The 27,714-nt window shown below is 38.9% G+C and overlaps 1 protein-coding gene across 3 annotated transcripts in view; it reads right to left on the bottom strand.

Moving 5' to 3' along the window:
* Positions 1–27,714, bottom strand: part of KPNA3 (karyopherin subunit alpha 3) — a 54,147-nt gene that overhangs the window by 9,609 nt on the left and 16,824 nt on the right. For 2 of the 3 annotated variants that reach the window (XM_054205169.1, XM_054205188.1), the window contains exons 2-11: positions 24,653–24,697; positions 10,831–10,920; positions 10,592–10,621; positions 10,454–10,506; positions 10,269–10,364; positions 7,761–7,846; positions 4,703–4,789; positions 4,135–4,304; positions 2,968–3,012; positions 267–398 (exon numbers count right to left, since the gene is read on the bottom strand). In XM_054205169.1, coding sequence (XP_054061144.1) covers positions 267–398; positions 2,968–3,012; positions 4,135–4,304; positions 4,703–4,789; positions 7,761–7,846; positions 10,269–10,364; positions 10,454–10,506; positions 10,592–10,621; positions 10,831–10,920; positions 24,653–24,697 — 834 coding nt within the window. The remainder of the gene's footprint in view (positions 1–266; positions 399–2,967; positions 3,013–4,134; positions 4,305–4,702; positions 4,790–7,760; positions 7,847–10,268; positions 10,365–10,453; positions 10,507–10,591; positions 10,622–10,830; positions 10,921–24,652; positions 24,698–27,714) is intronic. The other variant, XM_054205178.1, reaches the window with a different exon arrangement.

Below are 27,714 nucleotides of genomic sequence, written 5' to 3'. Positions count from 1 at the left end.
AAGGCACCCCTCGTAATCACACAATGGAAGTTAATGTTTAACCTGTCATTTTACTTAAAATTGTACTAGAACTGTTTTGTTAGAGTTTTCTTTCATTTTAGTAATCTTCTTTTCCCCAGGGTGGATAACGTTTTTTGTTCAGTTTTACCTGTAACAAATGTAGCTATAAATGCTCATCTCAGTACTCCACAAATAAATAATCTAAAGCACATTTTTTAGAAAATAGCTTACAAAGGACTACTCAATAGCAACTGAACCAGACTTACTTGAACTTTAACCTCCTGATGACTCAGAAGGGGAACTAGAAAAGGTACAACTCCTGAATCAATCACCATCTGTATCTGTTCATTTCCACCGTCTGTTAAGTAGGACAAAGCCCAAACAGTGTCCACAAGAATCTAAAAATTGGAAAGAACATGGTTTACACGTTGAACAGCACAATCCGTATAACGGAGTCCTAATTTAGTGAACAACATTTCACGCGTCTGGGGGTTGGAAAAGAGCATGCAATTTAGTTACAGAAAAACTCAAACATTATAACGAGACCTAATTAATAAAATGTTAGACTATTATGTACAACTATGAAAACTGGGGCCATTTGTTCCATTATAATAAATTCTATATGTCTTCTCTCAAAGATTTTTGAAATTGAATACCAAATTTTGGTGCATAAAGTGACAGCATAGAGCATCTCACAAAGGTAAACTGTTGGGCTTGGTTTGCATTTCAAAGATACGACAACCAGCACAAATAAGCAGTTGTACTAGTAATTCTCTGAAGAACATACCGACTCAGGCTCCTAGCACTGCTGTCATTTGTGAGCTCTGCTTTTGATTACAGGACACCTAAGTCCCCTTAGTCTCTAACCCACTTATCTACACCTTAGTATCTCTGATCCATAGTGCAGTTCTGAAGTGAAACTGCAAACTATTCTAGATATATGCCTTTTTTTGCCTTCACATTAAGCTTAAAATCCACAGCAAAGGAAAGGAGTTCTTATACCAATTAAAGGACTAGCAACTATTGTAAGGTGGCAACTATTCAAGCAAAGCGAAAACCCACAGAGAAATTACTGTCATGCAGGGCAATCTTACTATCTCAAAGAATACAAAGACTAAGTCACTGATGACTTGATAAGGATGATTTGAGGGCCCTCCAAGAAAGAAAGGTACAAAAGTTACAGTCATTGAAAGGTGGTATCTGAAGCAGAAACAAAGCCAGCAGAAAGAAGAATATCCCATGGCTTAGAGATGATGTTAGGAACTGCATGAAGAGAAATCCAGACCCCACTGAGGACATCACCTGTTGAGGTACCTAGATCTACTCTACTTTTAAAATAGATACCCATTTAAAATTTCCAGCTATTAAGATAGCTAAATACAACAGTACGGAAAAGGAGGACTTTAAAGTCCTGACCCACAGGCTGCTTCCGCCCAGCTCCAGGGACCAGACAGCACAGATCTAATGCCTTCTTGGCACAGCCTGCTGCTGCCCTCACCTGCTAACGCCACAGGGACAGCAGAATGTGCTGCAGTGGAGCCAGTATCGCAGCAGAAGCAGTGAGAGATGGTGCCTCACCAGTTTGCTGCCCCACAGCCCTGTTGGTGACGAGAGCAGCAGCCGCCAGAAGCGCTCACAGGACTGTTGGCTGACCTACCTGCATCACTGACTCATCTCCAAAGATAGGTTTGCTGCTCCAGTACAGAGAGGCTGGGACCAGACTGGTACCTCCAAACTAGCACCTGACTCTCAGGATCAAAAAGACGGGCACCCTAATTGAGATCAGTCAAAACCTGGCATCACATAGTCTCATATCTACTTCAAGAAGCTCTCACACAATCATTCCTTGCAAAAGCTTTCAAATTTGGCAGGGGAAAAAAAAGCCTATAGGGTAGAAGTATATTTGGTTTTGCTATGAATTTCCATTCAGGTTTGTCCAAATTACAAATTGGAAAGTCACCATGTGCTGTCTCCCACTCACATTACACTGGGAAAACCCTGGCAAAATCCCAAATTAAACTGTTTGTAAATATTTTGTGGAGCCAAGCCCACTTCCCCATTAAAAGAGCAGCGGAAACACCACTACCACAGCATGGAAGTAGTGAAAGATAGTTCCACCAGTCTTATGCTCTATCGCCACACCCACCACAAGGGTTCAATTCCTGCTTCCCTAAATTGAAGGATCACTATCAGAAGCAAAAGTCAAAGACATTACAAAGTCCTGACAGGAGGAGGAGAAGAGCAGCTCAGTATCCCTTAGTGACACAGATCTTTGTCCCTGAAGTGCCAGTATAAGACTTCAGGAGGCTAAGTCCACCCCTCTAGGACTTTACACAGAAAATATGTATGTAAACCCATGGATCACGAATGTGGGAAATACTGACGGTTTAGTACTAAAAACCTGAAGAAAAGTTGTCAAAGGTGCCACAAAACAATAGTTTATTGTTGTTTATTTATGTATATTTTGTACATGATTTCCTTAGTTAGACAGGTTGCAAAGCCAGGCACCCAACAGGTTACAGAAGTCACATTTACCCATATGATCACAGTATTTGGTTGGACTGATATCCAGAATTAGATATACTTTTTCTACACATGCATTATATATCATCTATGCAAAATTATAAATTGGGGCAGAATTAAAGTGAAGCTGATGGTAAAGCTGGCACTTTAAATTTCTAGTGCTCAATTCCACAAGGTAGGATTTTTTTTTAGTGTAGTTGCTAATGTAAAGGATAAAAAAAAACTTTAAGAAAAAGATATTTCAGAAATGGTGTTAGCACTTTCTTTTTCGTGCTGTAAATAATTACAATTATATGAGTCTTCATATTTAATTGTGCATTTACTACTTAATTATACATAAATTAATACACAAAACCAAGTTTGACACTTAAACGCAATCTTGCAGCATTTTCTCTCTAGAGAAAACAAAGAATCTAAATATCTAAAAGTTTAGAAATTACTTACGTTTATATCTGTATGGTAAATGAGAACACACAATGCTGGCAAAATCTGAAAAGAAGTTCATCAGTCATTACAGTAGAATAAAATTGACTGTACAATCATGAATCCAAGTACTGCAGTCACAAAACTTAGCTTGAGACTGCATTAGCATATTGTATTCACACACTTCCCAGCAGCTGGTCATTCCCTCAAAGTATGTATAAAAAGATATATATTATATTTAAAATTTGTAAAAATACATACAAGACACTACTATATTTCAAAAACACACAGAGAGCAGACTATATTTTGAGGGAAAACAAGATAACAACAGAGATAGGGACATCCCCCTGCTATTTTGAAAGCTTTGTTACCACACAATACAATAAAAATCATTAGGCTAATATATTAAACTCTCTTTGATTAAAGTAAAATTTTGGTTTTGTGTTCACATACGGAGAAAATATAAAAAAAACCCGAGCCATGATAAGACTGCTTAGAATTTGGTAAAAGTTTCCCTGTTCTCTGCTTCATTTTAAAAATTTCATTAAAATTTAGTTGCTAACAATATGATACTTCATGTGGCTTCAAAAACTATATCTACACTTCGGCATGTATCTTAAAATGAAGAACTTTACATACAACTATAGTTCTAGTCAAACAGCATCACTCTATAAACGTGCCTTCTCTATAAACACCACGTTTGCTCTGTTCGCCAGCCTAAAGGGATTTTCAGATGCTTCTCTTCTCAAACGGGGACTTACATTGACTGCATGTTCACAGCTAGTCAAAACACAAACTACACTACATTCACTAGTTTAGTTACATTTCCTCTTACTAAAAATAATTACATTTGAATACTTCTATATACAAATCATGTTCATAGCCTTTTTTTGATAAAAACATGAAGTGCTGAGTATGTTAACACTTAATCATGTGTTAATTTTTTGTTGCGTTCACTTTAATGTACGACTCATCAGTCTTTAGTCTCACTCAATTTCAGATGTTACAAATACCTCTACTACAACCTTTGTAAGAAGCATCAAATTGGTCAAATTACTTCATTTAACAACTGGTAAGTGGCACAAGAGGTGGCAAAAAACATGCATAAATTCATAGTATGACAACGTAAAACATTTGGCCTCTAGCCCAGAATATAAAAAATTATCTGTCTTGTAATTCTTTATTTACCTCCTGAACTGTCTCCATAGGCGGTGGGGGGTCCTTATTCCTGCAGAGATTTACAATGACCCATGTGACGTTCCGAAGGAAGGTGATGGGAATGGAGGGATTGATGAAGGACAGAAGAGGTTTGACAACTCCCAGTGATATGACATAATCTCTACACTGAGGACCATCACCTACAGAAATGAAAATTGTTGTAAAAGAAATTACATTAAAAATGGAAAATCCTGAAATGTATGCAATGACATGTTGGGATACTGAAATTCTATGTTTCCTCACCAATAGTCTACTACTAACAGTTTGTGTTCAGTTAAATATACATACGTACATATATATGTATGTATATTTTACGAGACAGAAAATTTATCCAGTTTATATTTTGTGCAGCAATTGATACTATTATTTAGGAGAAAACAGGACGTACATATATAATTCTGGCCACATGAAAAATTACACTAAGCCACAGAATTTAGAGGAAACATAGTCTCATATGATAATGCCAATGTTCAAAAAGTCAAATTCTAAAATGAAACGCTCCCTGAATTCAAATCTTTATAATAACAACACGAGTTACCTATAATATTTCCGAGAGCCCAGACAGCTTGCTCACAAACGTTCTGGTGTGGTGAATGAAGTAGTCTCAAGAAGAGGGGTACTGCATCTACAGAATGATCAGACAAAGATTGTATTTGTTTTTACTGGAACATGGTATATGCACAATGCTTTCATTGATTAACACAAAACACTTTCGCACCATGCCTTATACTAAGATAGATGTTTCTATTATGAAGAGCATACAAAACCTCAGTCAAAGATTTCTGTATGTATCTAGAGAGGGGAAAAAACAGACTTGAGAACAAGCAACAATGCTCCCCACATTTAAACATTTCCCTATATTTCTAAAAGTGATATGCAAGAGCCTCAAGTATGTAGGTGCTAGGTTTAATGTCCTGGTAATTCAGATTTTTCCACTATATACCTAGAAGAATGACATGCCTATTCATGCAAACGTGCTTCAAATCTTGACTTTAAGAAAATAGCTTCCTCCCAAGAGGTGGCTATAGTTAGTTTCCATATGCAGTGAAGATTTAAATCCATCTGCCAGTCCTAAGACACATTTTAATTTGCTCTTATATAACGCAAGCAACATACCAGATTAAGGAAGTGACACTGATTTTAGATATCAGTCTCTGCTGAATTAAATAAATTTAACAGAGCTAAGAAACCATCCCTCTACTATTCCCGTCCACTACTTCCCTTTGGACAGCCCGCACTGTTACAAAGACAGTAATTCTTGCAGCAATTTTTTAAATCTATATATGATCATATTCATCCTGTAGTCTTTCTGAGCAAAGTAAAATAGACCAATTTATATACCATTGAAGGAAATAATATTTTTTCTTGTAGAAATAGCTTCAGAAATAGCTTCAGAAATTTAAAAAAATTGCAACACAATTTGTAAGCAACTGTGAATCAATATTCTGTTGATAATTTTAACATGTGATAATGAGTCAAAAACCCCTGACGTATTTTCCTGAAAAATACAGAAGAATAAAGACTACCTAAAATTCCTTCCTGCCCTAGATGAGCAATTCAGCAATTGCCTACAACTGACAAGTTAGGAGGGACAGCAACACACTGTTGCTTAAGAACACTGTTGCTGTTCTTGTAACAATCATCCCACTTCCATGAGCTCAAGTGGAATATTCTAGCTTCCTTCTCAGTGATTACTGAGATTACACTTCAGCCATACGTGTATTCAACATACTTCAGAGAGGAGGGTCAAGTACGTAGTTTATATTAGATTGCAATCCTTCTATGCTTTCAAAAGCACGAATGAAACCATTTCATAGCAGGACGACAGTCCGAGAAAGCGCGAGTGGCAGGTTATCTGATCTACCAATCTCAAAGAATTAATTACTTTTGCTCCAAATTGGCTCCTGCCAAGGTTTATTTTGTTTGTACAGTATTTGTCCTCTTTTGCTGGGCCTTCCAGCTGCCACCTGTGTCCTTCTTGATGGCAGGAGGCCACCTTCTTTGGATTTAGGCTGCACCAGCCTCTTCTATAGCTGCAAGGGCCCATGGCTTTGTTTCCTCAAACCATCCCATACTCAAAGGGAGCAGAGTTGGGAGGCTCTTTTCCCTTCGTCATCTCACAGCCAAAGCAGCAAGACTTTTCGACTAAACATCTTCCATTTCCTCTTCAGGAGTAAAGCTTGGGAAACGCTTTTTGCTTCTTTAAAGTCATTTTATCACATTTTCTTCTTTTCAAGCATTAGCTACACAGATTTTGGGAGAGACGTATGCCAGATTGAACTTCTAGTAATTGTTCAGGTAACAGCAACGCTTTTGGCTGTGGTCTACATATTTTCATTCTGATTTTAAATTTTACTTAAAGATTTTTTCCAGATTTTTTTCTGCAAAGCTAACACTATAAACAGTCTTTTCATTAGATTCATTCATTTCGAATATGACAACATTGTGGGACTTGAAAAAGGAAGAAAACAACGACTAACCAATGAACAAGTTGGGAAGGATGAAAAAACTTGGGAATAGATTTTCAAAGATATTTAGACACCGGAAAAGCAATCTAAAACCAGAGGTGCCCAAATCACATCAGGATTTTTTGAAACAAATCGAAGACACTGATTTATTATTTTTTTTAAAAGGCTCATTTTGATAAGCCTTCTTATTCTATTGCTCCAATATCTTAACTATACAGAATCTAACAATTAGTGAGATATTTTATTAGCTATTTAAATGTACAAAACAGCATTTTGATTTGAAAGGCAGGTTCATGCACTTAAAAAAAAGGAAATCAAATAACTGAGTCACCGTTTTCCCATATAAAAACACTGAATATGAAAAAACCAAGACAATTTAGTATGTATTTACTTATCTACAGTCTCCTGTTTAACAACAAAATGTTGCATTTAGAATAAAGGTGATTGTTTTAAGATAAGCGTGCTGATACATAAAAGATACATATATAATCCTGAAAAATTAATTTGAATAATTTATCTTCAGTTAACTTTAGAATTTATTTCCTATTTCTTTTTGTAATGGAAGTCTCACTGGCTGGCTAAGCAAGCAATGAAGGCAGCACAACAAAATCAAGTGTGTACAGGAGATAGTAATCATACGGGCAAGGAAAGGATGGTAATTTTCTTAACCTTGTATTTAAATGGGCAACCTTACATAACTATATGTATTTAACAACTTTAATAAAATTTATGAACATACCTTTGAGGTAGAAAGAATTACTTGCTAACATAAGTTTTAGCCACAGGGGAATTAACGGTACATGATTTCAGAAATCAACCCAAGAATTTGAAAGGACTAACATTTTTTGTTAGTCATTAACAAACTAATTAACTCTTTATATTATCTGTTATTCTGTATCTTCATTATGGGAAAATCAGGTCTGGGATCCTTAATATTAATTGTTAGTGACAAACAAATCAATGTTTAAGAACAAATGTAGATTTTTAATTTTTTTTGAAAAAGAGGACAGACATGCATTTATTATTTTAATGATTTTGATAACAAATGGCATTTGTTATCCGCATACCCCCTTTTCCCTTTTACCCATAATATCCGCCACCCCTCAGAAAACAAACTGTGATACTTACTAGACTGTACAACAGCTTGAGTCTGTGCAGAAGTGCCTGATGCTATGTTAGTCAATGCCCATGCAGCTTCAAATTGTAATGAAGGACTGTAATGAAATAATTTTATAGTAATAAATTGAAACATGATTTGCAGATTATTTGATGGTTCATTTCAATATTACTAGCAGTATCTACTCTAAGACACTCTACATTTAAGAGTGCCACTGAACTAAAAGTTTTAAAGAAAACCTCTAAGCCTGGATATTTCAGAGGAAAAGCTGTAAGAAAAAAAAGATTTTACCCTCTATGGCCTTTTGTAAACAACCAATTATTCTGACATCATATTAGTAATAAAAAATAAAAAATAAAAGCAGTAATACTTGTTGAAGCACACACCAACCAGTGAAGCTGATCGCTACCTTAGTCAACTAATTATCTCCTGTATGAAAGATTTCTACCGCCCCTCATCATAAAATTTAATTATGCCTCTCTAATGGATAATGGAGACCTCCTCACTTCCAGCTGATCCAAACACCATTTATATTTAGTGAAGAAAGCGCAACTGCCTTGCTGCCATTAGTGGTTCTCAATAAATTAATCATGTCTGACCATAACTAATTACATCCTAATATAATAGGATATATATTATATAGACTATATAGACTATAATATATAGATACAGACTATAATAACTAATTACATGACCATTACATCCCAGATCAAGTGTAAGCTGGTATACTGGGAAAGAGACATTTTTCTGCTTCATCACAGACAGGGGAAAGATCTAGCATCAATATCAAAAGACAGCATCATACCTGCATTAAAACTGACTTATTAAATGCAGACAAAATTAGTTACAGATGTTATGAAAGCTGGGGGAACATCTCTTCCAAGATGTCTGTCAAATGTTGTCTATGCCAACAGCAGTTCAGTAAAAGAGTCTGCATGAAAACTGTTGTTCCAGCAAATGCTAAAGGTTAAGAGTTCTAGAAGCTATAACGGAGTTTACAGCTTATGGTGGTTAGTGTAACAGCAAGATGTCTGGCTTTGGGAGGAGCAGAGAATATTAACTGTTATGTGACTATTTTTCATTTCCATGCTTTTTTGGGTCTTTATCAATTATGTTTTATATATAGTCATAGCACCTGCTTTCTTTAAGTTTTTTTGGTGCATTAGTTTCCAAAGCATTTTAAGGTTTTATTGTGGATTGGATTGGAAAATAATTAGATAGGAAGACCTAAGATGTGTAAATATGGATTTGTAAAAACAAATAGTACCTGTCTGCAGCTATCTATAACCCTTCACATTCTAGGATCAAATGCATTAAAATTACAGTTCTAGGTTGGTCCTTCCTCCTCTTGTGATAAACTAAGTTATAACATGAACAACAGCTTTAACAATCTGTTACACAAAATCTTTGCAGAGTTTACCTCCACTAAACATGATATAGCAATCACAATTAGGAGGACTACTTAAGATAAACACTGAGTTCAATTTCAAAAGGCTTGTTCAATTTCAAAAGGCTTATTAAACATTTACAAAGGTCAATCATACAAAAACCAGACAGAAAATTCAAATTAAAAGAATTCTCACAGCCCTGAACCGTTTACTTCTAGAGCAGAGAGGCATTCATGACCCATTTTAAAATGCTATCCCGATTTGAACATTATTGCCAGCTGCCTTCTAAGCAACTGTTTTGCTAAACAAGCTAAAACCAAAGCTACTCACTCTTCATGTTTTTGCAGCCACCAAATTATACCCAAAATGCCAATTTGCATTTTTGAAGTTCCTAGTCCTCATGGCTGCAGAAATAACCTTGAAAATGGAAATACTGTAAATACATTTATGGCTGCCTCAAAGATAGGCTAAAACATTTACCTCAAATGTGTTAATCCCCACCTATCTGTATAAGGGGCTCACGGATTGTGGAATATGGCATTTTTCTTACATATCATTAAATTCTTACAACTACATGCTCAATGCTCTCTACCTCCTTTACTGAAGTTTTCCAACAAAGAATCATAACAGACAGCGTGCTCACTGTGTTGTACCATCACATGGGGGAGCAGCACAGAGCCAGAAGGAAACCCACCTCGCAGTGAGAATGAAAGCAGCTAGAAACTTAAGCTAATAACCCTAATGAAAAAGATGACAAGCGTATTCTGGCAAAGAGAAGAGCCCTGTTCACACCCAGGCATGTTCTCTGCCTTCACACAAATAAACACAGTAAATCTGAGACAGGTTTCTTAACAACAGGTAACAAAAAAGTCTGGAATATTCAAAACCAATGAGGAATTTAGTAAGGTTTTCTCCATTAGCTGGATATGCTTGTGCAAGCTCTAAAAAATAAAATGACATTTCAGTGGCAGAATAAACACTCCTGGAGAATTTATGGTTTATCATCATGTAATATGATCCACTGTGTGAGATTATATGGTGTTACGAATCCTCAGCTTCATTTGAAATAATGAGATGATTTTTTGGATGCAGATTTTCAGTAAAGGTGAACATTTTTAAAAGTATACTTACTTATCATCCCTTTCTAGGCATTTTACCAGAATTGGTAAAATTCCCGATTTTATTAAGTCATCAATAGGTGGATTTCTGTCACTGGATAGGAGTTTTCTGTGAAATTAAATGTAAAAATAAAATAAGTAACTTCCATCATAAAAAATGCATAGGAAATATATTTCTGTGCTTTTATTCATTTTTACCTTGCAGCTTGGACAGCACTCAGTTGGATCACTGGGTTGTCACTTGTGGCGTTCTGAAAAAACAAGTAACAGTAAAAACTAAAAATGCACAGAACACGCACTTATAATAATTAAAAAGAAAAGTTAAATATAACATACCTGCAGTATAGCTTCTAGTGTTACGTTTTGCTTGAACAGAAAAAAAAAAGGTTTTAGTAATTTTGTTGCTAAATTACATTCTTTTTAAACATTTAATACAAACTAATTTTAACAGTGTATCAGTTCATAATTTTGCTTTCAAATAACTGCAAGACTTCTAGTGTTAAAGTAAAAATTGAATACATTGTTTTGAGACACCACCAAAGTTTTAAAAATAATTCCAGAATTGAGGAACTTACTGCTTTGAAATCAGCATCAACATCAGAATCTTCTAAACTTTCTTCTTGAGGAACATTTCTTTTTTTCAAAAGATGTTCATCTCTTTTGTTCTGTAAAGGAATAATGAAAAATAAGGACACTTAGTGCTTATTAGCACAGGGTGACAATATAATGGCCCCTATCAAAAGAAGCCTTTAGGTAAGTTTGCTTTTTTTAAAAAGAAGATTTGTAACTGCAAATAGAATTTGCAGTATTTCAGCTGTAAGAATCTAGCAGCTTGCTAATCACAGACAGAACTATGACCATCCATAACATTTGAATGAATCAAAACTTATAGTTTGGGGATCAATTTTCTAACAAACATTTACAATACACACAGATCTGCATGACATTAACATTTAGCCACACATAACAGAAATTATTTTCCAGTGTAAGATTAGTCTTCAGCTAAACCTGCTTTGAAATGCCCTGGTTACGTGTATTTTCAACTTGTGTGTAAAGTAGCATGCTCCATGTACACTGACACTTGGAGCATTTCCCACTCACACTGTTAGTTTCTGACTTTAAAAAAAGCACCCTCCCCAGCCTTAGCTCCTTCAAGGAATTACTGAAGAAAAAAAATACCTTTTCAGTGGTAAAGTACCCATTTAATATTTCTACCTTGCTTAATTAGAATATTTGAGCACCTAACGCCCTAATTTAAAAAAAAAGGAATCAAATAATCAATTGTAACTGTATCCAAATGCACTTTTTTACAAATTTAAAATGTCTTAAAAGCATTATTCCAAAAGCATGAACCGGTCTTTTCTAAATTTTAGACTTTATCTTTTGCTTGGTATGTCTGGAGGTACAATCAAAGATAGAAAGGGCAAGGAACACGATGACGCAGCATGTATATCTGAACACCTTTTTGTGTTTGTTTGTTGTTTTTTTTTTTTATAAGTGCATTAAGATTTCAATCTCTAATAAGGCAAAACATCGAAAAGATGTAACAAACAGCCATAACACCTAAAACATATCTATTATACTAGCAAGGAAAGGCAGGCTTTCCAGTCTCCAAACAATTATCTGATAACCAAGCAGTACTGATTATAGAGATTGTATTATATCACGCCTTGCTTGCCATATATATTAAAAAAAAAAACCTCCAACAGAATCACGTTTTGAATGAGTCACCAATATTTTATTTTATGTTGGAAAAAAACCAGCAGCCTCAGGTCCAAAATTTCTGGGGCCTGCTTACTTTTTAGACATTTTAAAAAGAATTAAAAAACCCCAAACTTTTCCAGACTCAGTCTGAAAGGCTAGCAAGCAATATATTAAGATTTTTTTATGAAAGAATGCTAAAGCAATAAACAAGCACTAGAATTAAATAACCCTTTAATGTGGAAGACAACATTCCACAAACTTAGCATAATTTAATTCTTGTCAAGTTTAAGAAACTAAATCCCAAAAGAGTGCACAAGATCACCTAGATCAGCTACGGCAGCCTCTCCAGAGCTGTACAGTAACGGCAGCATTCGTGGAGCACATCCATACAGACAAGCACTATACGTATTTCGTTGTCAAGTGTTTTTAGAAAGAAGGAAGATGGAAACGAGCAGGCAGTTAAATGCAGAGAAAACAGTGTTATGCAGACAAACTGCATCAGCTACACACTGATGGATGGATTCACCATAAAGACCTATAATGTATTTTTCTTATTTTTCCACACCAAGTACTACGCCCTGACAGTTTAAGGAAAATGCAAACAACATTCAACCCCAGTCAATCTGGCTTTGCTCAGGTACAAGTCCTTTTCCTACTGTTGGTCTAAACCAAAGCCTATACTTTGCCAGCTTCAGGGACCAGACCCCATTTCCAGAAGCCCTCTCCATGACCACGTCAGCTGTTCTCCCCAGTGCACAACTACTACACACATCCACCTGCGGAGGAAGCAGTTCCTTCCTGCCTCAGATGAACGGTTCCTACAGGATCACCTGCACTGTTGTGGTAAAACAAGTTAATACCAGGAGAAGGGACTGAAGCTGGAGGAGGGTCCCGATGTCTTTAGTCAACTGTCCTCTTCCTACCCAGAGGTACCATCACAGATCATGGTGGTGAGCAAGTCCACACGCGCATGAATGTACAGGGAGATGTATTTAGCTATGAGGATGGCAGACACCAGTCCAGCAGACACTCCTTGTCTTCAGAAAAAGTGCAGCCTGAAGGAACTGGGGTCTTAGAGCAGAACTGTTGCCACTGTCTGCTGGAGCAAGTTAAACGTTTCATATAAATCTTTTACTGGGAAGGGTCAAATTTCTTTCTCATTATCACCAAACTACTGTGGTACAAGGTAGGGTTTTCTGATTCTGTTCCTCCTAAAATATTTGGCTGGATTTTCTACATCCCATGCTCAGAAAATTCAGGGAAAGAGCTTTGCAGTGTTTTTCTAAAATATGTTTGATGTAAGAACTGTTATCCCAACTGATTCACCTGGTGATATCTACCTATTTTTCTATCAAATAATTTGGCACCAGTGGTGCTCAACTATGTGTTTGTACACCTTACAATAAAGACCGGTTATCCTTTATTTTAAATTTCTGTAAAAAAGCCTTTTAAATGCCAGCCTCTTGCAGATCCTTTGATTCAAAACACGATGAAACACCTAGAATAGTCAAGAATTTAGCAAACAAACTATTTTTATTGAAAAGAAAAGAAAATTCCAGTTAGGAAATGTGACATTATCTCATTTGTTATTTTCAGGATTCTTCTGTCAGTAAGAAAAAGATAAAGCTTTTCAGGAGCTCAAACAGTAGATTCTCCCATTTCGGTGTTTCACACCACCCTATTAGACTTCCCCACCGCTGTATCTTCTGACCTTAAGGAACTGTCTGCATATTTGAGGATAGAAACTGGTACACCGCCATTCCACGTTGCTCCCCGCAAAAGCATCTACGCTGACACAGAATGGATGAACCTCAGAAAGCTTTGACTGAAATCCCTCCAAAATGCAGAGGGTATGCAAGAGCCATTTAAAGTCATATTACTTCACGCTATAGTAAGTGGAAACTCAAATAAGGCCAAAACCTTCTCAACTGTGTTGACATTAAATAGATGGCATCCATTCGGAATGAAGATCACATTACTAAAATGGTTAAGAATATTTGATAGTCACATACACGTGGGCTGCATCTATCATGCATATTACTTCCACCCTCAATATTTTTCTTCCCAAAAAGACATTAACCAGAAAGAGTTGAAACTACATCATGCATTTTCTAGCTTGAAAGATCTAGAAGTTTTTGGATGCAAAACAAAGTCACACTACAACAACTGTGGTACTGAATGTGAATGTGTACCCCTCTATAGATGTGTGTCTCTTCAACATATACAATTACATCATCCTGTGAGTGACTGGTGTTTGTCAGAGTTGTGCCTCTGCTGGAGGGCTATGGTATCCAGTTACTCCAGAAAGCAACAATGAAGATGTATCTTCATATCCTCACTCAAACATCCTGAAATACCAGGATGGCAGCAGCTGGAATACAGAGAACACAGGTGGAACAAAGCAAGAGTCCCACCTTGGGTGACTGAACAGCATCCTCACAGAACAGCAGGAAAGACCTGCACAGCCTTCAAGAGCCAAACAGCTGGAAAAGTCACCTTCCACAAACACCAGGCAGTAAGTCTAAAGCATGCTAGTGGACAAAGCACTGAATTATTCCATGCCACTTCACCTGAAGAATTTCAGAAAGACTACCTGCTTGTCACCATCACAGCGTGTGCACTTCTATACAAGTACCGTTAGCTGAAATAATTTGCTTGAATAGCATTTAGAGGGGCAAGCACAAATTCTCTCTTCTTCTGGCCATAAAATGGGCGGTGAACATGTTTCTTTTTAAGTTCTTCCAACTCCCTGGAAAACTCTCAGGGACTTGGGCAAAGAAGAAAGAAGGGCAGGTGGTAAATGAACACACAGTTACAGAAGCATAGTAACAGATAAGTAACTTGTCTCTCTCCTTCAAGCAATTGTCCTTGCCTATGTATGTTGATGCAGTGAGTATCTCCAAACAGCACATAGTATTACTCACAAAAACTCCATTTACCAGGAGAATAGTCCAACAAATCCCTAGATGAACACACACTGAAAGACTATTCTCCTAATGGTGGCAGTAGGCTGAGAGGTTAAATAAAACAGAGCTCCAACTAACAAAAATAAAGCTATCAGGAATAAAGACATCCCACTGGGAGACCACTGATGGTGAACATGGTAATCAAGGAACGACATTTCAAACTCTGGTTCATCAAACATACATAACCTAGGTTTAAATTCCACTATGGGACAGGGTGTCTCAACAAGAGAAAAACTGCATCAAACTAATTAGAAATCTTAGCACGGTAAGACTGAGTAACACTGAAAAGCCTTCCATTTGTAGCTACATGTCAAAGATGGCCATAAGATACACCATAACTGAGCTAACCAAGAGCCTAGTTCTCTCCTGTTCCAGCAAGGAAGTTAAGAGCTCCTTAGAGAGCCTTTTATACCTGCATACACATCTATCCAATTCCTTTAGCAACTTGAGTATGCCTAAGAGAATGCTCCCTAACATTAACCAAAAAAAGTATGAGTAAGCATGGATATTCTAATGCCAAGATACTCTCAGGAACTTCCCAGGACATAACTGACCACAGGTTGATGCTGGAATTTCTGCAAATGCAGGCAACACCTTCAGGCTGTCAGTCATACGGTACAACAGGCTCCAGAAAAAATGACCTTAGCCAGGGAAAGAGCGAGCAAGAACGCTCTTGTAACTACTCACTGTTTGCAGTTGGTTGCGCTGAAAACCACTGTCAAGAACATACATAGAGGAGCTTCCACAGCAGCCTGAAGCAGAGAGGCTAGCATTTATTGAGAAGCACTAAAAACTTCTTACTAAGGAAAAGCTATTCTTATTAGCATTTCTTATAAAGTCAAAGTCTTAAAAAGTAGCTCTAAGGCTACTTGAAACAGCTTTGTCCGTTTGCAAAAGCGTTCAATACCTGAACTCCTAAACCACTGTATACAGTAATTTGATAGATCAATCACTCACCTGCGTAAGGTAAAAGAACGTGATTTGCAGCTTGGCATGACCTTAAAATGCTCACATTTTGTCATACTTTAACAAACTAAAACAGTTTTTACCTAAATCACAGCACCAGCCTCCTCTGCAGGCTCCTGTGGTGAAAATGAAGACAAATGAGCATACCTGGATACAGCTGTCCTGTTCAAAGACTGGTGAGAGAGTCCTTTCAAAGGGAGAGGCATCAGACTGTAATTCCTGATGAAGGGTAAGACCTTGTCACCAACAAAACTAAGCAGCTCTCCTTCAAAAGGGAAGATCCTCAACCACTGCCTGAACCATAGGTGCTATGAGCAATAAAGCCTGAAAGTTTATAAACAGCAGCTGACGCTGGTTACGAGCTTGTCAACATTGTGTACTCCTGCTACAACAGGTTTCCATACAAACAAAAGGCACGTGGCCATACGTGCCAGGCAAAAATGCCAAATGGTTAGAAACAACAATAATGATACCACAAGTGCACTTTCTTGCCCAGTGTGATAATCTGTTAAGAGTTTTTGATGACAAATACCCATCATTTGCTTTGTTGACAGTGGGAAGATCAGGCTGCATTGAGCAGTAAATGCAAATGCTGCAGATCGCAGTACTTCTTGTTTACCTTCTTGGGAGATGGCCACAGGATTCAAAAAAATGCCCACCGATGCAAACACATTTCAAAAACAACATGAGTAACAGAAGAAGAATCCTTGTGGGCAAAGAGGATGTCCATCAAGCTACGCGCTGCATTCCACTTAGTACTATAGGACATGGCCAATAAGATACTCTAATGGAGCTGTGAAAGGTGTTAAATATAACTTTATACATGCTTTTCAGCACTTGACAGATGGGCAAAACTCCATGAAGACTCTCAAATTCATTGGAAAGCTTCAAGATCAAAAGGGAAAATAAATAAACAAGAAATCTTTGCCCTCAGGTAACAAATAACATTATAAAACACTTCTTCAGGTCAGGGAAAGGTTCAGGAACTCAGTGGCTAGTAAGAAGCAGCTCTTTTGGCATGAAAGTTAAGATGTTTTGAGTCCTCTGTGGGCAAAGAGCAGAACTTCAAAAATACCTCAACATTAGGAACTGGAGTGCCAGCCAGCATTAGCTATACCCACAGATGACAAGAAGCAGCTCTTTCCTCTGCTCTCACATCCTAGGAAATATTAAAGGATCAGGACAGTGCCGGACATAGATTCAGGTTGTCTAGATATCACTTTTAAGCTACCGCTGTTGTGACAGACCGAGCTGAACCTGTAGGTTTCACTTATATGTAATCTCCAATTTCACTTGTGGGGGGTGAGAGCACCTGCCTCACTCCATTGTGAGGAAAAAGAAAATGCCTACCAGCCCAACCTCATTGTGATAAAGTGATGCCCTGAAAACCTCTACTGAATATCCTCTTAATGAAAGTTTTCTTAGGTGGGCTATCTAGCCTGAGTGAATTTCTAGTAACAGCTCTTGGATATGAACCTGGGGAAAGATTCAATTTCTTTAATGGTTGGAAAAGGACCATTAGTTGGTTCTACTCTCTGTCTTAGAACTCATTAACATCTACAAACATTTAAAAAAAAAAAAAAGAAAACTGTAAACCTGTAAAAAGGCTGAACAAGTCAATCTGATGATCCTACAATCAATAGATATCAAAATTATATCCTACATGCCTAGTGAACTAGATCCCTTCCACCAAAAGGTGGTCAAATAGATTCCAATACTGTTCTTCAGATAAAGATCACAGCTACAGATATGCAGTTAGAAGACAAAGGCAACTTTTGTACATTTGAGTTCTGATAATTCACCTTTGTGACAAGAGACAGCAGTCATAATGTTCCTGTTTGGCTTGTGCACATCCTTCTCAGAAGATGAGCAGGTTGACTAAAAATAAGTAGATGCATAATAAGTAGTACAACAGTGTGTGGCCCAACAGCCCCACGCACAGATTGCAAAGACTGAAGCCTGCTAAGTTAGGCAAAAGCATGCTCTTACTAAAATGGGCTCAAGCAAGCCTCCAAGGTAAGTCTCCAGAAGAATACACCAGGAATATAATCTTCCTCCTAGGATCTTCACTTACAATGGGCAGTTCTGTCCAACCCCTGCCATTGTCTTCTGTGACTCCAAGAGTGTGGCTGGAGCTCTTGCCAGTGAAGACCGAAGAAAAGAAGTCATTAAGAACCTTGGCCTTCTCCATATCACTTGTCACCAGGTCCCCCGTTCCCTTTCTGAGGGGGCCCACACCTTCCCTAGTCATCTTCTTACCATCGATGTACCTATAGAAATTTTTGCTGTTTCCCTTGATCTCCTTGGCTAGATTTAATTCTAACTGAGCTTTAGCTTTTCTCACCAGGTCTCTTGCTGCTCGGACAGCTTCCTTATATGCCCCCCATTCTAGCTGTCCTTTCTTCCGCTCCTTGTAAAGATTCTTTTTGTGTGACAGCGTGTCCAGGAGCTCCTTGTTCATCCAGGCAGGTCTCCTAGCATTCTCTCCTGCTTTCCTCTTTGTGGTATACTTTGCTCCTGGACATGGAGAAAGGGATCCTTGAATGATGAAGACAGACTCCGTTCTTCAAGGCTCACTACTTTATTTTGGAGCTACTGCAGACATAAGTAATCTTCTTTAAGGAAGATCAGAACAGGGACAAGTACAGTATGCCCAAGAAATGGGTAAAAAACACATATGTCCACTGCTCCTTAATCTACCACTTGTTTAGCAAATAATTGCTTTGCCTTGCATCAAACTTAATTGGCAATTAGAGCTTTCATGAGCCCACGTCTATGAGCTCTCAGAGGCAGCTGAGTTTGCCAAGAAAGTCAAAAATAAACCGTGTGAGAGATCCCAAAGGTTCCTAGGATTCCAGTTAGCAGGCCTTAAAGGAGGACATGATCCTCTGTTTCTGCTGAGGTTAGGACTGTTAAGGCTTCCTTTGACAGGTGGCATCTAACTCAATCACCATAGCATTGACCTGGCTAAGGACTACCTAAGCACACAAGCAGTCACAAATCAAGCTTCCTCCTCAGAGTCAAGCACCTAGAACAAAAGGATCTCTCACAGCAATGGAGTTACAGGCTTCATTTAGGTATGGAACCTTAAACTGAATCCTAACTATTACTCACCCACCCCACTCCCCTTTAGAGTGAGAATAATCAGCTAGGTTAGCCAATTAATTCTAGGGTCCCTAGAATTAATCCTTCGGGTTTCTGTGATGCTGAAATTAAGTGATAAACATTGCAAATCAGACTTCACTGAGAAGTTTAAATTCTTTCCTCTTTGTCCAGTCTCCATCACCAAAAGTGACATCGTTATCTTGTCTATCTGGAAAGAGAAATGGCTACTGTTTAAGCTCTTAGGCCTGCTGCTGCATTAACAATACAGCCAGAGATAAGACCATCTTTCCAGAATTGTAGGAGGTCCATTCCCAAAATGCGTGAAATACATGCTCAGCAAGGCCAATATGGAATCAGAAAAGGGCACCTGACCATGAGGAGTGTCATCTGACTGGCTCTCTGTGCCAACCCATGCCTCAGCCAGGATTCTGCCAGAGGACTCCTATCCTTTTATGTCAGGGATAGCTTTGTTAGCTCAATTCCTAATCAAATCTTAAGTGACTGGGAAAAGAAAAGGAAAAAAAAAAAAAAGGAAAAAAAAAGTTTCTTTCTGAATAAGAGCTATGGTGTGACGATTGTGAATAGAAATAATATATTCTTGAAACACAGAATGTGTTGCAAATGCACCTTGATGTCTGTAATCTCAAAAGAATAAACAGCTCACACTAATGCATGCAGAAACTGTTTACTACTGTTGAAAGCTGTGATTTTATTTATTCCATCTTACAAAACAGAGATGTAAGCAACTTCATCAGATCCATTCATTTAATATTTTTACAAAAGTTGATTAAAAAGATGAATCCACGACTACACAGTGCTTCAACTGTACAGATGAAGAATACGCTCGGTTTGCCTGTTTTCTTCAAAAGCCAGGTGTACACTCAGCATCTGGATATCTGGGATAAAAGGAAGATACTCCTTTGTTTTGAAGGGGCACTGGTGGATTACTGAGGTCATACCAACACAAACATTTCTTGAATTTGGCATACCCATGCTAGGGTAGCAGTGTTAGCCATAAAGACGAAGACTGAAGCAATGATATTACACCTTCCACTGCTGGAGCTTAATAGAATATACCCCTTTACATTTCAATCCCAATTCTGTACCAGAAGCAACGGCCTCACATCTGCCACAGAGTTCCCACAGCAAACCAGTTCCCACCAGCACCAGTTCAGTTGCACCAACAACTCGGACACATGCTGAATCTCTTATTAAAGTAGATTTTTTCTGGTCTCTGCAGGGGAAGATGTTCAGCAAACATTCCAGAAGAACACAGCTTCCTGCATTTAAGAGTTCTGCAGCTGCTGTGCACTCTTGATTTACAGCCTGACCTACATCCAGTGCTAAGGCTTCTTGAAGCGTATAACTGATCTGTGCACGTGCAGTTTTCAGTGTAAAGCCACTAGCAGCTCATAGGCTACCTCTTCCTCATTTTCACTCAGGTATTACTGGCACATACAAGGTTCCTTCCACCCAGACACACCTTGTCTTAAGTATGCAACTTACTCCCCACCATGCATCTGTAATAAAATGGCCTTGAAATTGTAACCTGTTACAAAAACCAATTATGACCCCTTGGGAGGATTACAAGAATGCTGCCATAGTGTGCAGGGATGAAATGAGGAAAGCCAAGGCCGCCTTGGAATTAAACCTGGCCAGGGATGTCAAGCTCAACAGGAAGGGTTTCTGCAAGTATATTGGAAGCAAAAGGAAGGCCAGAGAAGTCGTGGGCCCACTGTTGAATGAGACAGGAGCCATGGTGATGGAGGATGTGGAGAAGGCGGAGTTACTGAATGCCTTCTTTGCTTCGGTCTTTACTGCTCAGCCCAGCCCTCAGGAGTCCCAGGCTTTGGGGGAAGTAATGGGGAAAGAAGAAGACTTCCCTTGGGTTGAGGGGGATCGAGTGAGGGATCATTTAAATCAATTATTCACAAGTCCATGGGCCCTGATGGGATGCATCCGAGAGTGCTGAGGGAGCTGGCGAAAGTCATTGCTGGGCTGCTCTCCATCATCTTTGAAAGGTCCTGGAGAACAGGCGAGGTGCCTGAGGACTGGAGGAAAGCCAACGTCACTCCAGCCTTCAAAAAAGGCAAGAAGGAGGAGCCGGGGAACTACAGGCCGCTCAGCCTCACCTCCATCCCTGGAAAGATGATGGAACAGCTTGTTCTGGGTGTCATCTCAAGGCACGTGGAGGAAAAGAAAGCTATCAGAAGTACTCAACATGGATTCACCAAGGGGAAATCATGTCTGACTAATCTGACAGCCTTCTATGATGGCATGACTGGATGGATAGATGAAGGGAGGGCGGTAGATGTGGTCTACCTTGACTTAAGCAAGGCATTCGACAACAGTCCCCCACAGCATCCTCATAGGGAAGCTTAGGAAGAGTGGGCTTGATGAATGGACAGTAAGGTGGATAGATAACTGGTTGAAAGACAGAACTCAGAGGGTCGTGATTAGGGGCACGGAGTCTAGTTGCAGGTCAGTGACGAGTGGTGTTCCCCAGGGGTCAGTACTGGGTCCAGTCCTCTTCAAAATATTCATCAATGACCTGGACGAGGGGATAGAGTGCACCCTCAGCAAGCTTGCTGATGACACAAAGCTGGGGGCAGTGGCTGACACATCGGAAGGCTGTGCCACCATACAGAGAGACCTGGACAGGCTGGAGAGTTGGGCAAAGAGGAACCTTATGAAATTCAACAAGGGCAAGTGGAGGGTGCTGCACCTGGGGAGGAATAACCCCATGCAGCAGTACAGGTTGGGGGCTGACCTGCTGGAGAGCAGCTCAGCTGAAAGAGACCTGGGAGTCCTGGTGGACAACAGGATGACCACGAGCCAGCAATGTGCCCTTGTGGCCAAGAAGGCCAATGGCATCCTGGGGTGCATCAAGAAGAGTGCGGCCAGCAGGTCGAGGGAGGTCATCCTCCCCCTCTACTCTGCCTTGGTGAGGCCGCACCTGGAGTACTGTGTCCAGTTCTGGGCTCCCCGGCTCAAGAAGGACAGGGAACTGCTGGAGAAGGTGCAGCAGAGAGCTACCAAGATGATTAGGGGGCTGGAACACCTCTCTTAGGAAGAAAGACTGAGAGATTTGGGTCTCTTCAGTCTGGAAAAAAGACAGCTGAGGGGGGACCTTATCAACACTTATAAATACTTAAAGGGTGGGTGTCGGGAGGATGGGGCCAGGCTCTTTTCAGTGGTGCCTGGGGGCAGGACAAGAGGTAATGGGCACAAACTTGAGCATAGGAAGTTCCACCTAAACATGAGGAACTTCTTTACCCTGAGGGTGGCAGAGCGCTGGAACAGGCTGCCCAGAGAGGTGGTGGAGTCTCCAACTCTGGAGACATTCAAAACCTGCCTGGACCCATTCTCGTGCAACCTGCTCTAGGTGACCCTGCTCTGGCAGGGGGGTTGGACTAGATTATCTCCAGAGGTCCCTTCCAGCCATATGATTCTATGAGGATTAAATTAAAATTCTCACTTTGCACCGCAAAGGTTTCTCCAAAGACTGCACTGAAATGCTCGCATGCAGTCTTAATTTAACCGGATACATGAGGATATGCTGCATTAGCTAAGCCATCTTTTACAACATTGCTTTGCTAGCAGGCATAGGCTGCCCAAGTGCTAGGAAGGACTCTTCCCAGTGCAGATTCCACGGTAATACAGCGAGTTTTACACCGAGTTCTGAACAGAGAGGGCCTCTAGCATGTCAGCATAAACCTCAACTACTGATAATTCAGTTGTCAAAATTAATTACCAAAAATCTCATTTTAAGCAAAAACTAGCTAATTTCATTTTTCACTTGGTACCTGCTACCATATGTAAAAGTAGCTTTCTCCACACCTCAGTCATTGGCCAGTCCTGATGAGGCCATAGCCAGCTTAAGCCACACAACACATTCAGGTATGTTCAGCTAGTTTCTTTGATTAGGAAAATATGAAAGCATTAAACAATTTTTAGATGAGACATCATGCTCATGTAAGTATTATTTTTTTCCACAGTTATCTGGGTCCAATTAGCTTTCTTCAACTAATTCTTAGAGTCTCAGGATGAATCTCACAAACACTTATTTTTGATACTGTAATGAGATACAGAAGTTTACCTACAAGACCTGAAAAAAAAAAAAAAGAAAAGAAAAAGTCTCTTTTTTAAGAAGAGTAGAAGGATCCCAAGAAAATACTAGCACAAGATTTTTGGTAGCTCCGACATAATCAGGTGATAAGTGCAGACAAAATTTCTCAAAAACAAGCCAAGTTAATTTCTATCAACGTAACTTTTATTTACAAACCCTTCACCATGATTTTAGCAAGGCTTTTGTCTTCTCTCTCAGTTTGCAAATAATGAAAAAAAATTAGATTAAATTAGGTGGGTGTGCAATCCTAAGCAAGTCCCACTCAGACTCTAAATGAGTCAACAGGCAAACTGGAGATATGCATCAAATGGGAAACTCAAAGGAGCTTGGCCCGCATCTAGAATATTGAAAGCACAAGCTTCCATCAGGTCAGTAACAAAAATATTAGAAAACATGTGTGACACCAAGGTAGGGAGGCCTTGAAGCATACTGAGGAACAGAATGGGAATTCAAGTTAAGAAAGTCTGGAAAAAGCAGATGCAATTCAAAAGACAAGAAGCAATCACATTTAGAACTTCTGCATTTATTTAACTATGCGAATAGAGAACGTAAACAACTACCCTTGCCTTGCAGTACTGTAGAAAGCGTCCGAAGGATATAACGGATCACAAGCTGAGTGCAAGTCAACAACATACTCAATATAAATAGGAATACTGTGTTAAGAATTGCTTTTTCACTATGCCATTTAAACCTCAGCTGTGGCCTGCATCCTTCCAGACTTCCACACTTCCAGAAAGATACAGACAATTTGGATCTGAGGAGCAGCAACAAGCCAAAATCCAGGAAACAGAATTTTCAAGGAAAGAGTGAAGAACTCAATTTGTCTCAACAGGATAAAACTAAAGGGGCCAGTATCAGTCCTCGAATATACTGAAGGTATACAAAGGCAGATAAACAGTTACTCCTTCTCTTTACACACACAGCCCAAGAGTAGTTTAGCTTGAGAAAATATCCTCCATCAGCAAATCCTTTAAGGTGCTTCGAAAGGTTGTTCCAAGTGTTATGAATGACAACGATGTAACTAATCCTGTATTTAGGCAGAGCACTGAACTAGATTACCTCTCATGGTCATGATCTTCCCAGCTATATTGGTATTTACCCAATATAACCCAAATCTGACCCTAAAAATTAACTCCCTCTACAGCACAGAAACAGTAATTTCCAGAAAACAAATAAAAAAACATCCACACTTTCTAAATGCTAAAACTCTCCCTTTTCCCATTTGGAGACTTTAAAACATTTGAACAGCTGACAGCTTCACTGTAATAATATAAGAACTGGTACAGCAAGTGAATATGGATTATTTCCAAGCGATACACTGGAGTAAGGCACTACTGTTGTGCTGCACTGAGCTTAAGGAGTTGGAGAGTAGAATTACCACTAGAATCCACAATTAGTAATCTACAATCTTACAACGCTTTTATATAAGTTTGGGTCCATAAAGCAAAGCTTATGGTAAAATATTTAGCTAAGACATCAGAGTATTACTAGCAAAGTAACACAGTTGATAAACAGAAGCAGACTCACCTTCCGCAATTCAATTGTAACTTCATTTCTGTGTCTTCTCATAGTCTGTAAATAAAGAATAAAAAAGATTTGTATGTAAAGAAAGAAGTGTTTTGTTTTGGAGTCAGTTTTTTCTAGGTCAAAAGTGCAGCTATTCATCAAAAAGATGAGGAAAACAGTGTGCGTAATTTATAACTCATGCATCTTGCTAGGAAAGGTCGAGTTGTTTCTTTAGTGTCTTTTATTATTTTTTTTTTTTCAAGATTATACACCTTACAGAAAGCTTAGTCATAAACCACAATAAGTATCCCAAAGGCAGAAAACATTGACTTCCTTGTAGAGTTTCACTGTAATGACTCTCCAAGCGTTTATAGGTGCACACCAAAGAAAGAAGTAAATACAGGTGAGGCAGTCTCACATTCACAACCTAAGCACGTAACCTATGCCAATTATCTCGCCGAAATCAACCACGAATGACAGAAGATGACTGAGCTCAATGAAAACAAGACAGATTCAGCTTGTGGCAAAAGGAAACAAAGAAGTAGAGTGACATTGAGTCTACTTAGGATCTATAGCCTAAACACTGTAAAAGAAAACCAGTCCATAAACACCTCGGCTCCTTTAAGATACTGGGCACTCAGAACGCATTCCCTACAATGCTGCTATACCTCTTAGCTAAAAGAGATCACAAGACTGAGAAAGAACAATTTTAGCTTAGTGGAGACAATCTCCCTAGGTTCATTTTACAATCAGCGGAAGAGACATGTACCATCAGAATGCAATTCAGAGAAAATCAGGGCTGGATGACTGCTGGCAGCCTAGAAAGATCACCCACACTAACTAAAATTAGCCTTTTAAAATACTTTCTATGTCCTGTCCTTCCTACTGACCTTCACTGCTACTATCATGTTCCTTTTGAGTTAGGGCAAATAACTTCTCTGAGCTCAAAAGTAACAGTGAAAAGCAGCAGTACAGAGAAAACACCAGTGCTCCCTGTCATCCAGCAGAGGAAATACCAAACATGCTAAAGCTCAAACACAGGTAAATGAAATGAGCAGATTTCACACCATGAACCTATACAGGATGTAGTTACAGTGCTTAGAATTTTGTCTTAGCTTCACTGTTCTCAACCAGTTTGTACAGCAGTGTTCATTTAATTATTTTAGGTTGACCCGAGAGTAAGGAAGGCTTGTCTTCCTGTCCACTGCTCGATTAACCAACTCATTCAACAGACACAATTCTCCTCTTATATCTACAAGCGTGAACTATACTACTTTAAACAAAGCAAGTCCTCATTACAGTAAGAGGACACGAGCACCAGAGCATCTACCAGAGCTACATTTGATTTACTCATTACTTTGCTAAGCCATTTGATTCTTGCGACCATCTGAGCCTGCTGCAGCAGCTCAGTATGACAGGACAGGATTGCTGGGGAATGGGAGAACATTGGGTAGGTTGGGAATGGACAAATGAAGAACCTGAAAAGTCATTACATGTAACTAGCTAGACCAGTCATTCAAGTTTCTCACTATATTAGAGTTTTATATTTGAATTATCTTAAAAACGGCATCAAATGTAAGGGCACTAAATAGCCTTAAACTGTTTTTCAATACGTCTTCCCCATGATAACTCTGCATTTCAATGGAAAAATATAGTGAGACAAGGCTGTCTTTCTAGCTGCATTTCTGCTATAAAACTCTTTCTTGATCATTCCAAATGTGCTAGACACCAGAATCCTTTGCAGAACTTCTCACTAGTAACATTGCCGCACTTCTTCCTAAAATATAGTCTTTTATTCCTACTTATCTTAAATTTGCCATCACATGACAAATCAGTTAACTTGATTGTCCATTAGCACGTTCTCCCCAAAATCCACTATTGTATGTACCAGATTTGAAATTTAATGGATGCAAGGCATAATTTACTTTTAAATTTGCCCCGTAATTACAATTCACTCCTACATTTTTTCATTTATCCGTGTGATAACACTCTAGAATATTTCCTACTAAGCAGGAAAATCAGATCAAATCTGAAGCTCTTCAGAGGACAGTGATAACATTTGCCACCCACCATTCTTCTGGAAGCAAGGTGGATTTAGGAAAGACTATAAGCTGTATTCAAGAGTTCAGCAGCTTAATATTTTTGGTTTACAAAAAAAAAACCAAATACAGTGCAATCTCTGGCAAGGCATTACTATTCATTTCATCCATTTACTCTAAAACATCTTCTAACAATGCTTGGACTAAAGATAGTTATTCAGAGTCATCCATAAAGGCTCTACTGGGAAGATTCTACGCTTCTTTCTAAAGGCAAATAATCCTTTCAGCTTTTCAATTAGGGTTTTATCTTTGTTTCATACTTCCATTATTTCAGCCCCACTGATCCTACCCTATTGCAATTTTGTCTCAATATTTTTTTACTAGTTTTTCACCTTCATCAAACTGATCCTTCAAAATATTTGACTACTCCATTATGGCTTTACATTTATCGTGCAAGAATCTCTCGTCTTTTCCTCATTTAGAAAGCTACCACTCTTTAGAAAGACTCTTCAAAAAAGGTCATCAACTACGTGGATGTTTTTGCTGACCAGTAGCACACATTTTCTGAGCTTTAATACACATCTTAAGGCAATCTCCATACTACCTGGGTTTCATACTTTTAGATGTTCTTTTGTATTTCCCTTTAAACTTATTATATATATTTTCTCTTTCAAAACAGCTCTAGTACATCATCTTTTTTCTCCTTCTTCCTTTAAAGGCAGAATAGGTAGTAGTCACCGCTAAATCCAGAGCCACTTCTCCACTCTCAAAGCAAGTAGGCTGGTAACTGGGGATATCACTTAGCCTCTATGTCACAGAACTGACGAGTTTCATCCAGCCTGCACTGAACTAAGGGCTCCCATCTTGCAAAGTTTGCTGCTGGCACAGCATCTCTGAAAATTCAGCACGTCAGGATCACCAGGATCATCCAGGAATCAGTAGTACAGTGTTTGGGCTACAGTCTTCCTGCAAGTACATGGGACTGAAGTTCCCAAAGAGCCTATGGTACATTCTGGCAGTTAAATTTGGTTGCCATGGTGGGAT

This window comes from Rissa tridactyla, chromosome 1, assembly GCF_028500815.1.
Source record: "Rissa tridactyla isolate bRisTri1 chromosome 1, bRisTri1.patW.cur.20221130, whole genome shotgun sequence".
Taxonomy (NCBI): domain Eukaryota; kingdom Metazoa; phylum Chordata; class Aves; order Charadriiformes; family Laridae; genus Rissa; species Rissa tridactyla.
Note: the sequence above shows the minus strand (reverse complement) of the source record. Positions and strands in the feature narration are given on the sequence as shown.